This window comes from Dromaius novaehollandiae, chromosome 1, assembly GCF_036370855.1.
Source record: "Dromaius novaehollandiae isolate bDroNov1 chromosome 1, bDroNov1.hap1, whole genome shotgun sequence".
Lineage (NCBI taxonomy): Eukaryota > Metazoa > Chordata > Aves > Casuariiformes > Dromaiidae > Dromaius > Dromaius novaehollandiae.
Window position 1 is genome coordinate 70175101 of NC_088098.1, and position 18762 is coordinate 70193862.

Here is an 18762-nt window from a genome sequence, read left to right on the forward strand (position 1 = left end):
AAATAATCCCATGCAAGTACATTTTAATGGTGATTTTTTAAAGTGTGTTTGAAGGCAGTGTGTGGACAGTGCGATGTAGGAGAAGAGCCAAATGTTTATTTTAAGATGTGTTTGAATGAATCTGCCTACATAAACTTGCCAGTGTTAAGAAAGAGGGGCTCTGCCCCTTTTAGATCACAAAGGCCTCTCAGTGGGGGATGGTTTTGGTAATGGAAAAAACAAAAAAGGTTCCAGTATGTGGTGGAGGAGGTAAAATAAACAAACAGCAATGGATGATTACTTCTCTCCATCAAGGCTTCTTTATCCTTGCAAGCTCAGTCAGTGGTCAGCATGTTAGACACCCCTCCCTGTTTTATCCATCCCTAACTGTGTTCTTTGACAGCATTGGTTTATACAGCTGGGTCTTTGTGGAGCTCTATGGGAATTGCTATTGAACAACAGACATGAAGGTAGACAAAGTACCTATGGAAGGGTGAATGGCAGACTTCCCCCGTGGGTTCCTGGAGGGAAAGATACTGGTTTCAGGGTTTTTTCCTCCTTCCCCCCCTCTCCAAGATTTTTAAAGTGGACTTTTTTTTACAACTGTGTTTTAGCGCCTGCCACTGCAGCCTTTCTAAAATAAATTTTGAGACTCCTTACGGTCCTAAAGGTATGTTGTCTTTTAGAATGGTCTCTCATTTTCTTATTTGTGGATTTGTTTTTATTTAGAATACCAGTATGCATTTTGTTTGTGCTAATACATGGGTATATATATGTGTTATGTTATGAGCAGTCACAGTTTAGTTATGTAACAGCTCCAGCAAAATCTGGAATTAAGGTTTGTTAAGAGGGGTAATTATCAGCTGTTTGCAACTTCTAATAAATATCGTTCTTTCTGTAGAAATTTGACAGGCGGTTCTTGAATCAAATATAGCAAAAATGCAGCTTTTAGACAGCAGTGAGTTGAAGTCAGTCCATACCCAGCAGTGCAGTTATAACAGTGAGGAAACGTGGATATGTGAAATCAATTTTGAAAAGCGTTCAGTAGCACTTTAAACAGAACATGGACATTCAGAAGTCAGAAAATTGAAGAATTAGTGGCTTGTACAGATAGATATTACTGCAGCTGAATTGGCATGTGCTTTACCGGGATGGGTGACTGCACTGCACGTTTATTAATGTAACTTCTTAATTTGTACGGTTTTATGAATAAGCACTAGGAAAAGAATATAACAACTCTGAACCTTTCTCGAGACAGCATAAGAAGGCTTCACAGTACAATATACCCAGTCGTTGGGCAGGAACCCCCTTGCATCCTTCCATAAACTCTTTCTGTTTTATCCCTCACGCGATCTGCCTATTGGAACAGAGATGGCCTGACTCTGCGGGTAATCTTAAGTGCGATATATGTGTGCAAAACCACTTGAAAACAGTTCATCTCTTTTGAAATATCAGAATGTCTGAGTAAAATTATTTTTATTTATACAATATTTGTTTTACTCTATTTGTATTTCACAGTAGCTTTCAGAAGCAGCAATTTTCACTGGTTTCTGAAAGACAACATCTGGGCTTTGGAACAATTTCTTTTCAGCTTTGAAAATTCTACCTCAAATTGCTTAGACGTTATAGATGTTCAAAATTTTGGGGTTTTGTTTTTTAACATAATAGAAAGGCAATAATGTATTTATTCCCTATCATTTTGTCGTCAAATTCAGTTTGATTTTCCTTTCTCAGACTCTCCAGGATTGTTTGTTCCCGGGCCAAGAATGCACCTGTCCTATATAAACCCAAAAAGGGGGAGAGGGGAGAGTGTGCATTTGAAACAAAAATGATAAAAAATTCCCTGCAGCTGCAATTAACCTGTTAGGAAATGTTTACGTCCATTAGAGGCATTGCTCTGCCTGAGTGTATTTCTACGTTCACACATGTGCGTGTGCACACACATACATACACACATGCGCACACACACACGCACACACACACACGCACAGAGAACGCTTTTCACTGTGCCTGTCCTTCTTAAAGGTTTACACAGGTTCACTGCAGCCCCAATTCTGCTCCCACTAAAGTCAGTTAGAGACCCAGTATTTCACTGATGTGAATTCAGGCTGTCACTGTATATGCATACATGCTTTATTAGCATTATTAATTTTACTAGTGAATGCGTAGTATGTCTATGGTTATATGTGCTTTTCTGTGTGTATTTGTTTTTTGTTATAAGGTGGTATACATGATGCAAACACATGTATGTCTGAATGATTTTTGGAACAGGAGTATATAGTAATGGCAGAGCAATACTTAAAGATGTAGACATCGGTGGGTGTATTGAAAATAATTTTAGAAGTGCAATTATGCATATACTTGTTAGAATTAAACATACATGCAATAGAAACTTCTTACATTGAACTTACCTGTAATTAAATTCAGAGTGAAGTGGAAAAAACAAAAAGGTATTTTATTTTATTTCCTTCTTTCAAGTTCATTTCTGATTATAAACAATCTCTGGTTAGGGAATATTGTTATTTTAAAAATAAATATAAAAAATCCTTTTATTGGGTTGAACTGTAGTAAGGAAAGAGGGAAGAGAGGGGGCTTGAACTTGGATAGCTCTTTCCTTGGCACTCATGTTATTAAGCAATGGCCTGATAGAATAGTGGGAAAAACTGTGTCACAGTTTAGCTCGATCTCGATCAAAAGAATGGCTTCTTATATCAAACTCCAGACTTCTTTTGCGAGAAAATTTCTATTATTAATGTTGATTCCACTGAAAGTAATTCATCATTTAGCAGTGTGCTTGAAGAAAATTCTGTGTCAGCTTGATTAAATGAGGAATATGAATGACCAAGAATAAGCTCCCTAAATTGCAAAAGTTTTAGTATTAGCTAACTTTTCAGGATGAGTGTGTGCTTCCTCAGGTTTCTTTGTAATAAGTCATTCATAATTGTCATAATTTTAAGGCTTTTTTAACCCCCTGCCTTCATTTCACTCAATGTCAGTGGAAATTAGGTATGCATGTCTGTGTGTGATATATAGATTCCTTGTAACACGCAGCGCATCTCTCCCACTCAGTGCCTGGAGACTGACTGACTTCTTTCCTGTCATTTTCAAGAATTAGTTTGTACAGTAAAGGTCCGAGGCTTTAAATCTCTAATTATTTGATGAGATCCCTGTTTGTATGTAGTTCAGCTGGCAGAATAGTGGTGATTACCCAATGCTATGGTCATTGTGATACTCAGTTAGTTCCAGTGGTGATCAGTTCCTAAAACTTTACAGGGAAATAAAAAACAAGAACTCTGCTATTCTGATATGCATGAGAACAAATATCCCCCCCCCCCCCCCAAAAAAAAAAGTAAGAAAGCAAGATGATGTATTAGGAGCTGAAGAGTGAGGGGAAGTATATTTCTAAAATGTTGGGGAGGAAAAAAAAAAAAAGGGAAGGCAGAGTTAATTTGAAGATGTACCGGAAAATAAATGAGCTTGTGGTTTTAATTCAAAATCATCCAAGCAGAGTCTTTTGCATGAAAGAAGCTAGCGATCAGGCTCAGTTTACTTGAAACATCAACAATGGCTGCATCCTGCTGTTTCAGAGTTTGTGCTGATAGATGCTCATCGTCTTTGACACTGCACCGTTACATTTGGATGTTGCCAGTAGCGTAACCATATTTTCCCTACGGTGGTGTTCTTCTTTTGAGAAGTTCTCGAAACATCCAAGTTTTGAATTCTGATCTTTTAGAAATGTACTTTTCTGCTGAAGGAAGATCTGATCCTGTAGTTTCTGTTCTGTGAACATAGTATTAGATTTTTGGCTCTTTTAATTAACACACAAACTACTGAAAAAAAAGGCTTATGAGTTTGACAGATACCAAACAAACATAGGAGACTAGGTTCTGGGTTTTGGCTGTGTGTCTTTGGGTAACCCACTAAACTTTCTGTGTAACAGCTACTAGTTAGGGTGCAAAGCAGGACAATAATGAGAAGTCCTCTTTGAGATGTACAAATGGATTATGCAATATTATTTGCAGGAACAGAACGTAGTATCTTGACAGGAGCTCCTTTGTCACCTTGCAAAGTCTGCTTTGGTGGGGGCTCGCTCTGTTTCAGCCTGGAGTAGTTCCCTGAATAACTGCGTCATGCACAGTGACTCTTTCTCAGTTACCTGCTTCAAAAGGTCGATGAAAATTTGTGCACAAAACATATATGGAATATTCAACATGCATTTTTTTTGCACAACGTATTTTTCCTAGACTTGATTTTACAGTGGTTTTTCCTGCATGAAAACTTGTAGAAAGTGCAAGAAAATGGAGATGATACATTTTTGGCTGAGAGCATAGAGTTCATAAAAAGTATGGGTTTTAGTTTTCTAATGAGAAAAGAAAAATTCTAAAATATTTTTAACATTTTATTGAAAGACTCTTGCAGTGACTTTCTTATCTGAGGGTTTCAAAATTTGTCAGAATGAAGCCATTTGCCACTGGAATTCTGAAAAAGTCTCTTCTTAAAAAAAAAGCTTTCTACAATATGTATCAGGTTTATCAGCCAAGCCACTGTGAGCATATTACTATATTTTAAAATGCAGGCTTGAAAAGAAATGGGGGATAACACATTCCGTGCCCCTTTTACACTCAATTTTCCTTTTTTTTTATCCTTAATTTTTTTAAAGTTACTTCAGTCAGACAGCAAAGCTGGAAAGCAGAAGTGACGGGGAAATAGGGATAAAGTTCAGTTGGGTGAATTGGAAGTTGTTGGGTGACATTAACCGTAGGATTACTTGTCGCTGTTATAATAATAGACAACGGCACAGAAACATTGCACAGTTTATATCATGGTAAGTTTAGCCCTTATTAATGGAGCTGACTTATTCACCAAAACCTTTTGTGAATAACATAACTTATTTGTAGCGTATGTGCATTTGAAAAGATGGCTGATTGATATGATCTTAGAAAGTAATAATTAGCAGATTATTACATCTCACTGTGAGTGACAGCTGAGGGCACATTTCATGCACATATTTTTATTGATTAGCAGATTAGAGATTTTTGCTTTCTTTTTTAATGTAAAATTACTTCAGTAAATAATTCCAAGTCAGGCTGTAAATGACTCAAAGATATTGCCAAGTGAAGTCTGTTTTTAGTGGTATGTGTAGAAACAAGTCGGGCTTGCAGTTCCCAGTGGGACAGAGTGTGGGAGTCTGCCACCCTTACTCATGTTGAGTAATACCTTATTACACAAGTAATCCTGTCAAAATGAACAAAGTTGTTTTTTTAGAGAGGTATTAGTTATTCAGTGTAAGTAAATATGAATGAATTTGGGCCAAATTGGAGACAGTCATTAATATTAATTAGCACCTTTTGATTGGGCTCTTTGTAGAGAGATCATAGCTTCAATCAACCTGGGAATATGAACTGTTTTATTACTCCTAAATGTGATCAGAGATGAGGCAGATGTGTGGCTGAGAGTTTGGAGAAGCTTGCATTGTCATTGAAGCTTTGCCTGTGTGTATCTCTATGTGTATATGTATATATATGTGTGTGTATACACGCTCATGTATATAATACTGCTACTATCTGTAATCATATGTATTTTCTGTAGAAAAGCAGAGTCTACAGGATTTCCAATGTGTCCTTTCATTAAAGAAAAATATTGCTGCAGATCAGGGGAAGAGTCAGACTGAAATCCCACTGAAGTTCATGGGCGTGGTTTGTAGCATTTGGTTTGGAGTCAGGCCACGTGAGAGAAGTTGTTCACTCGTCTCTCGTTAGTTTGCGTTATCCTCCGTACCGCTGCCGAAGGATCAGATCCGATAGTCTCGTCTGTGTGTCCGTCCTCGTGCATCTGTTCAGCATGCAGCTCCTCGCCTGTTTCCTGCATACGGGGCTGAGCGATTTAAACTCTGCCCATGAGAAAGACTTAGTCTGTAGCTGCCGGAGAAACTCAAGAGGTGAACGTTTTCATACTGATTCAGAAACTGGCTGTGTGACTCCAGTCAGGCGCTGTCACGCCTGGTTATGGTGAGAAAACAACAATGCCTCTCTTGATAAGGCAGAAAAGAAAGTATTGCACAGTCGAAATTTTGACATACAATTTAAATCATCTCTCTGCGTCCTGTGGACTTGGAGCTGTCAAAAAGGCAAAGCCTGTGTTTGAATGGAAAAGCTTTTTATTTCTTTAAAAAGTGTACCAACTATAATCATCCATAACTATGCAGGCGTGTTTTAATGCTGTTTTATAATTACAGGTCTTAATGCTAGATTATACAAAGTCATTTATAAATAGTCAGAACAGAAGGACTTTGGGAGTTTTTAACCTGTAGCTTGCTGTAGGTTGTGGCAGCTGATGGGATTTTGCCTGTATATATATATAGAGTTAGCTGTGTAATGATTGATGAATCCCTTAATTAACTCCCAACAAGTTAAGATTTATGGCCTCATATCTTTTTCTCCTGACACATCCATGTTTGTCACTTTTAAAGACATGGATAAGCCATTTCTCCAAAAGCTTTTGTGGATATTTGAAATGTTTCTGAGGTATTTTGCTTAATGTAACAAGATTAGGATTTTATGACATAAAATTTATGAAATTTTATGGCAAAAGCAATCAAATTGGAATGGATGCTGGTTGTGTGCTAGAGGGCACTATCTCCTTGAATACTGGATACCGTTTTAGATTTATTTTGGGTATGCCATCATGAATTGAATGAACCAAAACCAGTGAACAAATGGAAATCTAGTGGGGACTCTTAAATGAGGTTCTGTTAAAAATAATGAAAAAACCCAGACCTGTGGAAAGATCCCTCTTCTGAGGCACTAAACTCATGGAAAAAAAATAAACTAGTGGTATTTGGTAGACCGAAATTATTTGGGTGGAACCAATATTTTTATATGGCGTGAGGAAACAATTTATGCAGATGCAGCGTGGTGGGAAAAGCCAGCCGCTGGGCAGTCAGTGGCAAAGGCGGGGTTCAGGGGGCCCACAGCGGCAGCTTAAGCCTGCACAGGGGCCCCTGGAAATCGAAGGGGTGTGAAGGAACATGTGGAGCCCAAGACGGGAACCTCTCGTGGGAGAGGAATCACATCAGGTATTTGCGGGATAAGAGGGAGTTCGAAGAATGAGATTTTACTGCCCTGAAAAACCATACCAACTACCAGAACCTGTGTTTGTTTAATAGAAGAACTATATTTTTAATTTGTAATTTCCCCCCCCATTTTCTGCATATTAAGGAGCGCTTCCTAAAACAGAGGAGTACCCTTGCAAGAAATAGGGTGGTATGTGAATTCCTCACCTGAACTGAGTCTTCAGTTTCCTCCTAACCTTTTGATAAACATCTCGGGCCCTTGTTTTGTAACTCAGATATGTCTGTACAGAGCTGAGTACTGGCTGCATCCTGCTGCATCTGAACTTGGTAGATTTAGGTTGTCTAAAAAATTAGATCTTGAGTTGATGTTCAGCAGAATGGATTATTGACGGTTAAAAATTCAACTCTCCTTGCAGGTATTAAATTGTAAGGGATTCCCTCTGCAGAGGCACTGTTTTAGCTTCAGGATCTGGTGCGCTGTGTAGCAACTTTTCTGTGAGCTGGGTCTTGACTTCTTCTTTTTTTTTTTTTTTAATCTTATCCATAAGTTGATGTTTGAGGGAACTGACATTTCCTCTCTGATAGTAAACCTTCCTTCACAGTGGTGCAATTGAAAACCCTTCTTAGTTTCAGATCGTTTAAGGAAAAGATATTCAAGTCATGTGAACTGTAAACTGTTCTGTTATGACTGAGGGTAGATCCAAGATGTTTGCAGTCCTCTGTTAAGATGGTATAATTTGAGTCCCTCGCTTTTTAAAACTTAGACCTAGATCTGTTTAAAAAAGCTCAGTTTCAGATAACATAGTGACTCAGAATTTAGCTGTTTCCCTTCGTGTATTGTTTATAATGGGAACTCAACTTTACTTGCATCTCAGATGTGGAATCTCATTTAATACTGAGTTTTATCAGCATTAGCTCTGGAAAATGAAGATGTGTGAAAAGAAGAGAATTCAAGGATATGGAGTGTGGGCACATTGAAAATTCAGAAGAAGGACCAGTAAAACTGTAGAAATAATGAAAGACTAACTGTGAATGGATTTACCTTGTATCATGTTGTTTTCTGCTTGTGAACCTATCAGAGTAATTTGCTGCTATAGGCTTTGGTACTTTCAGTCCTTTTTGGAAGCCATTTCAGGTTGAAGTAGTTGGTTTTTGTTTTGTTTTGTTTTTTTTTAATCTTGCGTTTTCTTTTGAAAATTTTCCAGATGTTCATAAGGAGTAAGTCTTTTCTGTGAAACTGTGATGTTTGTGTTTGATGTTAAAGGTGGTGCAGGCCAGATTATGCCCAGCTCATGTATGGGCAGTTACCTGAAAACAACGTGCAGTCATTTTCTGAGCTCCATGACCCTTCCCTAGGGTTGTGCAGCCGCTTCTCCGAATGTCCTAGTCACTTGGAAGAGTAATGCAGATGGGAAGAGTAACTTAGTCCTCTTAGCCACCTTAGTCATTTCTTAGCCCTCTAGCCTTATGATGGGCACACGGCTTGCAATTTAAGCTGGATCTCATAAGAGCTGTGTGAGGTAGGAAGAAGGTTTTTGCTCCTTCCCTAGTTTCAATGTGGCCCACAGTCTAGCCCATAGGTTTTAGTTTTAGATCAAAAATATGATAATCTCTCATGCTAGTATATAGAGGTGGTCACTTCTTTTGCCTTCCTTGCCTGTTTTTTATAAATTCCCTGCAGAAATTGATATCATCCCTTTTGGGAACAGTGACAAGCAGAAGGTGATGATGATTTGCAGCATGCTAACAGAACACTATAGTGGAAACCATATATTCACAGAAAAAGTTTAACAGAAGAGCTTTACTTCGAAATGATAGTCAAACTCTCCTTGCGAAGTAATGTGACAGAATCTGTGGTTATTCTGGGTTAACATCAGTGGGAGTTTTTCACACAACTTGAGTATAGAGTATACAATACAAATCTTCATTACAGAGGAAGGCATCCTCTCTCTCTTATACTGTCAAAGTGAATTTTAGTGGAGAATTTTGTAGGTGGTTTACAGTGTTTTCAGTCATCTCGTCAAATATAAATGTCCTGAAGTATAGAGCCTTGCTGTGGAAAGCCTGACTAATGATTTTTGTGTCCCTCCCTTTTTGTTTGCCAAAATTGAGACAACCACTTAGTACTGATTTTCAGAAAGAGAGATTTTCTAAACCCAGGCTTCTATTAAGGCACTCCAGAAACAAGTAACCCTAATGTTACCCTCCGAATCAGTAGAAAATGTATACCTTGGTGTGGTGTGTATGTCAGTGCAGAATATGAATAATTCCTGTTAACTTAAGGACAGTTATATGGTTTCTGCAGATGAAAAGCTTGGGGACTGTCACATCAAACATAGCTGTAAAATCCTGAATTCAGTGGGCTAATAGAAAACTGCCAGTTAGAGTCTATCTGGTGATCTCTGTCTTTATACATATGCTTCTCTGCAGACACGTAGGTGGGAGAGCCTAAAAAACAGAATTCAGGTAGGATGTATGAGGTGTTAGCCTGTTGGACTGAGTCAAACATTAATAGCAAATACAGATTGCTTCTCTATGTGCAGACAATAGGTGGTGTTCAGAAGAACAGGGGATGTGCAACTGAGTATTGGTTCTGGTAGGCTTCTTTTTTCTGTCTGAGGGTTTTTTTTTAATATAATCTAACTTGGCTCAGGAGGCAGAGCTCAAAATGAGATCATTAGAAACAAAATAAGTCCCAACAAAGGGCTGTTTAAAGTCACTGTTTGTTTTCAGACCCAGTTGACTGCCGCTAAGAACCATTTCGTGCTCAATATGCCAAATCGCATGGACATGCTCCACCTCACAGCAGCCCCACACATGGTTCAAGAGGCTGCTGGGCTTTTGAAACGCAATCCTTTAACTGTGAAGTGGAAAATCAAAATGGGGTAATTAGAATCATAAATGCTAGATTTTTGAGGAGGAGCAGTATTACTTCAGCCTCTCTTTTCAACTTTTATGTGCAGTAGCCTTCAGTTTCCTCGTTCATAACTTCTCATTTTCCATTAAATATTCTTCTTTTTTATTTCTTTTCTTCTTTTGACTATGTCTGTAGGGTTTCTTACTTTTCATTCCGCTCCTTTTTACAGATGCCCCTGCTTAGCACAGTGGCTCATTATGCCATGCATGCACATATCCTGATTTTGATGAACAATGCTGTTGTAATTAATCCCAAAGTCCCCAATATTTTAGCACTTAGCTGGACCTTTGTATTCTGAAGACCAAACTGAAGTGTTCTGAGTTCATACTGTGTTGTAAGACTTTTTATTGTGACTGTCTTGGATGAAAACTGACCTTTCTGATGACATAAGGATTCTTTTAGTCTTTCTGTAAGGTGAAGATGTACAGATATTATCAGAACAGTATTATCAGGCAATCTCAAAAAATTTGGAAAGTGGGCCCAAATTTTACATAAAGATTTGTGTTTGATTTTACAATACATGCCCTATGTAGATTCCTTGGGTATCCTGTTTTATATAGACGTAATTTATATTTACATGTTTTTTTTCCTGGTACGGCTATAGGTAGGAAATATAGGCTATCTTGACAGCAAGTCTTCAGTCAGTCATTACAACCTTGAATTTATGCTGTCAAAAAGCTTTGATTATTAATGTCCAAATGTTTAATTGCTTAACTATCACAGATCTGTGAACCTTAAAAGATTATTTCAACGTGACTGTAATGTTCTATCATTCACATAGGTGAAGTTTTATAAACACAGACGTTTTGTCTTGACAGCAAGCTTTTTTATTTTATGGGTTTTTTTAGAAATTATTAACTACATGCAGATGATTATTCCTTAAAAGCTGAGTTGACAATAGATTGCATTGGGAGACATTCTGTCTTCTACAATCTCTTGCAAATACAAAACTAGATGGATATATTTTTAAAGGAATTGCATTTCATTATACAGTCTTCTTAGGTGAATTTTCATGTTTAAGAAGCCAGAATACAAGAGAGTGCTATATTAGTGTATTATTCTCACAACAAACAAGCCACTGTTCTGTTGCTACCTGCTTGGCCATTGTTCCCAATTGTGTATGCTTTGCAGTGGTATTTGGATGGTTTCCTGCTCTCTGCCAGCACAAAAAAGGCATTTCTGTTACAATGGCCCCTAACCACACAATGACGGCATTAAGGATTTATTTGGAGGTTTCATTATTTTCTCCTCTTTTGTTCCTTCCAGGATGTCTTCCAAGCGACCAGCCTCTCCGTATGGGGAAGCAGATGGAGAGGTAGCCATGGTGACAAGCAGACAGAAAGTGGGAGAAGAGGAGAGTGACGGGCTCCCAGCCTTTCACCTTCCCTTGCATGTGAGTTTTCCCAACAAGCCTCACTCTGAGGAATTTCAGCCAGTTTCTCTGCTGACGCAAGAGAACTGTGGCCATAGGACTCCCACTTCTCAGCACAACACAATGGTAGGTTTGCTAATGGTCTATTGTGCTTACATCCATTCTTTCAATTCTGCCTCTACAGTAGTTTGGCATCCAGATCTCAAATTTATGGAGTATACAATGCATAGTTACACGCACAGAACATGCTACAATAATGTGAAAGCTTTGACCTAGCTGGACTGCCTTTACCCTCCACTACAAATGCTAAATCACGCATGGTGCAAACTCCCCTTTTCCTCACCTTTGCCTGCTGGCTTTTAGGGTGCTAAAATTTTTTAGTTACAGTGATGTAAATTTGAAGTCTATGTATTCAGCAAGCAGTAAATGGTTTTGGAACACTGTAAGTGAGAGTCATGTTTGGCGTGGTGTCTGAAATATCACCCCAATGCCAAGTTTGTGCAATAGTAAAGCACACAAGTCTGGATGAAAGGTATAAAAAGCAACTTTGGATTTTGCAGTTTTTAAGAATTCCAGTCTGATGTGTATTTTACATGCCACAGATACTTAAAAGAAAATTTACTGTGTTTACAGAATTGTATCAGCCTACTACTTTTTCACTTGTGAATTATCTCCTCTTTATGCATTTTACAAATGATAGTGTGCACTTAATTCACTTCATTTAGCAGCCCACTGATAGTCCAGAACTGGCTTTGTATAAAAACAGACAGACAACAAGAACAAGAAGACAATGCAGTGTACCTCACTAGTACTGTGGTGTCACTGCTTTAAAGTGAAGTGTTTGAATGTTTAATGTAGAGTACTGTGATACATTTTTGTAAAGGTTGAAAGGTGCAGGAAAAGCCATTGAAACTGCAGGACTTAGGCACCTTGGCAAAGCTGTCTGTTGTGAACACACTTGCACAGTTCTTGCCTGTGTACAAATTGACTGTAACTTTTCTGTTAGTCCCCCATTTTGACAAGGGCACTGACAATTTCACTCGAAGTGAAGATAACGAATGGACATGTATATCTGAAGGCTTTTAAAAAGGAATCCCAAAATAGGTGATAGTTTATTCTCATAAAAGCCTGCAACAACTCCATAGTGCTATTTAAGCCCTTACAGCTCATTACGCATATGTAACAAGGTCTGTATAAAAAGCCTTAGGGATTATTATTTCTCATTGGACAAAGTCACTGGATATTCACTGAAGCTGCTTTCCTAGACAAAGTGACTCACTCATCCCATTCCTTGCCCCCCCCCCCCCGCACCTTGTTGCTCTAATGCTTAAGTTCACACAGTGATTTGGAATATTTAATTTTATTTTGAACTATTGTAACTTTAAGTCAAGAAAGAACCTTGTTGCAAAAATTACTCATGGGCAGGGTTGTCATTATCTTTTTCTAACTGGTTTGCTTCTGATCCCTTATTATGCATTTTATGCAGATGTAATTCATTAATATACAGTTCCAGTAAATGGGGTGTTAGGTTGTTACTGATGTATGAGCTTTGCTGTGTTTTGGCCTGTCTTAAGAGAGCGTATTAAAGAAAAGGAGCTGTTCCTTAGGACAGATAAGTTAATAGTCAAACTTTTGATGACTTCATCTGTAGAATTAGACCATAATGAAAAAAAACTCATCGTCTTCTAAGGAGCCCAGCAGGAATATTCTAACTGCACCTCAGTGAAACATTTGACTGCTCTTTAACTGATTTTAACAAGCTTTTCTATTCATTTATAGTTTTTAAGACCAAGAAGTTTAGCTGATCATCCAGTGTGACTTCCTGCTGTATAGACTATATTTAATCTGATATGAAAACAGTGTATTATGTCTCTTAATAATACACAGTATTGTATGTCTTAGGCAATTTCATTGTGGTAATGAGATACTGTAGGTTGATTTGAAGCAATTTTTTGGGTTGTGGGGACAGGTTTTGGTTTCATACATGCATAAAAAATTGCCAGTTTGAATGCATGTGACATTTTGGTAATATTTCTCTTTTAGTGAAGAACGTCATGTAAAAATGATCATCCAGGTAGGTCAGAAAGGATATAGTGTGTATGTTTCCAGATAAAAGGAAGTGATTGTATAAATGAGCAAAATACACACAATCCCTCCCTCTGTCCTTGTGGTATACAGTTGTATCTTAAAAGAAGGAACCGACTGAATCCAGAGCTTGGATAACTTTTAGATGGCTTTAATTTGTGTGATTATCATTTACAACAGTAATTCCCAAAGAATATTCTCACCTTGGTAGCATCACAGAGGTCATTTTTATACTGTTTGAACTGACATTCTCTGATGTTTTACTGTCTCTGGAAAGCCAGCCCAGGTGTATGCGTGTGCACACACAACCACACAGTGCAGTCCAATACAGTTTTATTGACAAAGCTCCAGCAGTGTGCTTCACACTTGTTAATAGCTTGTCAGCTGTACTGCACCTACTGACTGAGTCTCCAAGTGACCATGGAGTTCTCATTTTGCAGCCATATGCTGTCCATAACAGGGTATACCTTTTCAGATCTCTCCAGTGTCCAATAAGATACGATCAGATATGCAGCTAGCTGGTAATCATGCAGGGCATCACTCGACTGCACGCCTCTAAACCAAACCGCTCTGTGCATGTTTTGTTGGCTAAGACGTTTCTCCCAAGTGATTTTTAGATGGACCTTTAGATCCACGGAGATCTTTCTGTGTAGGCTACATATACAACTCCCATTGGGCTTTGGGAGCCAACCCAGCAGAAGAAAACTGCAGCCAAGGAGTCTGGGAAAGGTGTGGAGTTACACAGCTTTGTCTCTTTGGTAGGCTGCGTGGCTGAATTCCTCTTGCCACCCCAGCCATCGCCGTCTCCTCATACTCTGCCTCAACACTGGGTCACAAAGAGAAGCTAGGAAAACAATTTCAGCCTTGAGAATCAATTTCTTGGCCTCTTTTTTTTAGCTGCTAACTGGCCCTCTGTTTCATGGGTTACTTCCAGCTGTGCTTCCTTTTACAAGTCCTGCCAGCTGGGACATCCCAGGAGCCTTAGGGTAAAGGGCTAATTGCAGCAGAATAACAGCTCAATGATTTGCAAAACTTACATTTTCCAAAATTTTCCCTGTTCCTATAGCTCAAGTTGTCACAGCTCCTGTCTTTGACAGCCAGTTTAGGGGCACAGCTGTGAATGCTGGGAAAGTTCTTTCTATAAAGGAGGGCAGAAGCCCAAGAAAGAAGTCTTTAAACCTAACCATATCAGCACAGAAGCTGCAAAACCACACCTTCCATCTTTCCATCAAAGTGAACAGCATATTTCTGAGGCTGCTGGAACTGCAGCCAGAGAGAGGTCTTTCAGAGGCAGGGGCAACTGTATCCTAAACTCCCTTGCTGTTGAAGAAGAAACTAGATACTTATTCTAAGTAGGAGAGCATTTCTTTTCTTACTAGTGGAAGAGCTAATTTATCGGATTTAAATCAAGAACTTGGAATAAAGTATAAGACAAATCATTTGCCATACAATATATATGAGTGTCCCCTTAGAATGTTAATTGCAGGCCATAAGCTTAGCTGGGAAACCCTTGAGGATTATAGTATCAATCAATAGCTTTTTGAAGAAACTTGTTAAGGCTGCAGTATTTGCAGGGATAGTTGTAGTTTGTCTAAGTTCTGAGGCTTGTCTAAGTTCTGAGGCTTTATTTTATTTATTTGTTTTTGCCTGCCTTATGGAACCTTGTGCTTTGTGCTTTCTCCATCTCCCAAGCGTGCTGATGTCACCAGCAGTGTCTGCGCACTGATTGCTGAACATAAGAGACGGGAAGGCTGAAAGCATAGTAGCTGATTAATGTATGTTGTGGACATGGTGTACTGTGGTTAACTTTGACCATTTTTCATAGCGATAGAATACCATTCAAATGCCAGATGCGGTAGAAAAAGGCAAGTTCTGACCAGAAGACCGTACTGGTGGAGTATCGTTGTGCCATTGTCCTTTCATATACCAAACTGACCGCATTTGCTAGCCCACATTTGTCCTACACTTTCAGTGGGATTCAGTGTTCATTTTCAGCTGTGCTTTAAATTGATATGAAATATTACAGTGCATTGTTAAATAGCCTTGTTTCTCACTAATAATTGTTGCATTTCTGTGGTGCATAAAGTCCTTTCCTTTGTCACTTGGGAAGTATATTAAGAAATTTTGGTCATGTTAAGAACAACAGTAATACTGCTCAAAGAGCATACCTACACATTATTTCATGCCTTTCCTCCACTTGCCCAAAATAAAAAGTTGTTTAGTGCTACATTTGAATTTAATCTTCACATACATCCTGATCTACACTTCACTGGTTGGTCTGGGGTCATCAACATGTGAGTATTATTGGATCAGAACAACATGCAGCTAGAGCACTTAGCTACTGCTCAGAAGTTGTGAAGAGAATGGAAATCTGAATGTGTATAGCTTTTTAAAAAGTCAAAATAGGACTCTAATTATACTGAGCGAAAGAATGCCTATTAAAAAAAAGACCCACAGTGGTTTTAGAGAAATTTTAATTTCCAGTGTACCTTTGTGCATCAAGCTTAGGATAAGTTATTGTGATGGTAAAATGCACAGTGTTGTGAACACCAGTGCCGTTATTGTGCCAGCTCTAATAATGAGAATTTCATTGTTTGGGGAGAGCAGTCTCCTACACTCTAGACAAAAGTGTAATTACTTTTGAACGATGTGGAATGTGCTCAGTTTAATAGCACGGAGAATAGATTCACAGAGATTCAGATAAAGCTAGCTTGGAAGCCATATGTGCAATGTGGCAGTATGAAATTGTTAGCAGGCACCGTAATTACACACACACACACACGCACACATACACAGAGAGTTTCACAGTTTAAACTATAAACTGTTGTTTTGTAAGAGGCAGGCTTATCTGAACAAGACTAGTTTAATTAAAACAAAGCAGAAATGCTGATAAGTTTGCATTTGTCTTTTTTTGTTGTTCTTTCCTTCTTCTCTTCATGGTAAATTGATATTTATAAGATGATGAAATTGCATTGTTACAAACATTGCATTATAAATGTCATCACAAAAGTAGCACATGAAAGCTGTTTCCACAGATATAATTTCAGGCTTGTATCGGAGTTTGATCTTTTCAATCTTTATACTTGTGCCATTTCAGAGAATGACTGTGAGGGCTATTAGGAAAGGGAACAAATAAAGAAGAATCAGCCAAGACCCATCAAACACCTGCAGAAGTTGCCTGTTTTATCATTTTGTCCTGACTCTAGAAAACTCTATACAGTTAATGGGAACCAATAGTGAGAGAGCCAGAAAAACCTTTGATGCATTTGGTATCTGCATGACAAAATATCTTACATTTAAGTTATTAGAACCTGCCTGTCCTCCTTGTCATGATTTGACATGACAGGCTCTCCATCCTGTCCTATCTATTTCTGTAAGTAATGCTTATATTATTTAACATTTACTTGCAAACTACTTGTCATACTCATCCTATGTAGGGCAGGTAAACCAAATTAAATATTTTCATTCATCAGATGAGGCAGAGATTAAAGCCATAGTGCAATTCAGAGGTAATATGTTAGTTTGGGTAAGTTCCCTTGATTTGTTGTACCACTCTGTTAATATGGTGAGTTTTGATTACCTGTGGCCATGAAAAGCAAGGGTGCATATATTATTCCTCTGGCTGAAGTAAATGGCCAGAAAGGCTAGTTGAAGTCTGAAAAGGCCTGTCGGTGTTTTGATCAGACTCTGAAAGGTCCAAAAGTTTGTTAGAGGACAATAAATAAGAAACAAAGTAGGAAATTGCCTCTATCTTTTTCTAAGCAGGAGGGTTAGAACTACATTTAAAACAATAAATATACAAATCAAGACCAGCTTCATCGTTTATAAACTGCATGAAATACAGGGTGCGGATGACTGTAGTTTTTAAAGGCCATGAAGAGAAGTGGAAACAGCAGTTGTTTGTTTTTGCTGAAGATCATCTTACTGTGAAGCAGTCACGTTTCTAATGGATGCATTTGAATGCAGTTAAGCAGAAAATAGTCAACAGAAAAGTAAACACCTTTGTTTTATAGAAGTGCTGGGAACTGTATGTATCCATTGTTTGCAAATGATTATATGCCTAGGAATCAATTCATTGACTTCATACTGGAAAATATCTTCATTTAAAGTTCTTGCATAAATACTAGCAAAATCTAATTCACTTGAATAACTGAAAAATTACCCAGAAAAACAGGTAAAATCATACAACCTGCAGTCCTTAGGAATATTTGAACCAGATGCTCTCTTCTGATGAAAGAAAAAGAACTATTAAATGCCCTTTCAAAAAATACTTAAAATAAAAAACTTGGTCATCTTTCTAAGCAAAGTGGTCTACCCCAGGACCTCCACAGTGGACACAGTGGCCTCATTCCAAATTGATATCTCAATCCAGATTGCCTTTAGGAGGTAGCTCTGTTCAGGATTACACACATTTACTGAGATGTGCTAGGCAGTTTCACTGAGGCTTCTACGTTTCTTCCTGGAAATAGTGCATTGGCTTCAGATCTGCCCGGCCAGCCCCGTGGTATGTGCAGCTTTTATGGTTGGAAACTGCAGCAGCATGCCTGCAGCAGTATGCTGCAGCTGGCACCCAGGAGACAGAGGCGACGATGAGAAGAAGGGAGGTCTTCCAGAGGGAGGTGGGATCTATCACAGGTGTGGAACATTAGTAAGGTCAAGACAAAATTTTGGAGCTACAGGTTAAGGAGTGCTGCTAAAGATGAAGACACAGAAAGCCTCTGCAAGACTGCAAGATTTGTTTAAGTGTGACGATGTAGAGAGACTATATTTCAGTGTTCTTCTTTCTGCTTTTGTTTTCAACTGTTGAACCCCAGCTGTGACGTAACCTAGGCAGAATCTGTGGTATCTCCATTCTACCAGAACTCAAACAATAGCTGAGGACTTTGCATAGTTTCTTCTGTCCAGATCCATCACCTGTGGCAGTCTGCCCAAATTTATACTGTGTCTTTGTCTTTTCTCTGTTGAAAATGAGTATCTTCACAGCATTGCAGTGAGACAGAGATTCTTCTACAAATACAACACCCAATTCTCCATGGTTCTTGAAAGAAAAGGCAACAGAAATTTGATTACTTTTCGTGCTTTCCCTTTCAACCAGTGAGGTTTGGCCAAACTTGTTCACTGCTTTTAGGAAGTTTTTGGCCTTTGACTGGCTGTGCAACTACTACTGGATTAGAGTGCAGACTTTCATACCTTTTATCTGACACACGCATCAAGGCAAGGCACATAGGTATCTAAGTTGATTGTATTTTGCACCCTATGTAGTTCTTTTACCTTTGCATACCACCTTGACTCCTTTTTGCTCCAGTGGTTGCCTGTTCATGTTAGAACTTCAAGACC

General features: G+C 38.6%; 1 protein-coding gene across 12 annotated transcripts in view; it reads left to right on the forward strand.

Moving 5' to 3' along the window:
- SOX5 (SRY-box transcription factor 5) overlaps window positions 1-18762 on the forward strand; it is a 651412-nt gene that overhangs the window by 380706 nt on the left and 251944 nt on the right. For 9 of the 12 annotated variants that reach the window (XM_064515931.1, XM_064515936.1, XM_064515914.1 and 6 more), the window contains one exon: window positions 11235-11466. In XM_064515931.1, coding sequence (XP_064372001.1) covers window positions 11236-11466 — 231 coding nt within the window. In that variant the 5' untranslated portion in view covers window position 11235. The remainder of the gene's footprint in view (window positions 1-11234; window positions 11467-18762) is intronic. The other 3 variants (XM_064515957.1, XM_064515964.1, XM_064515966.1) reach the window with 1 other exon arrangement.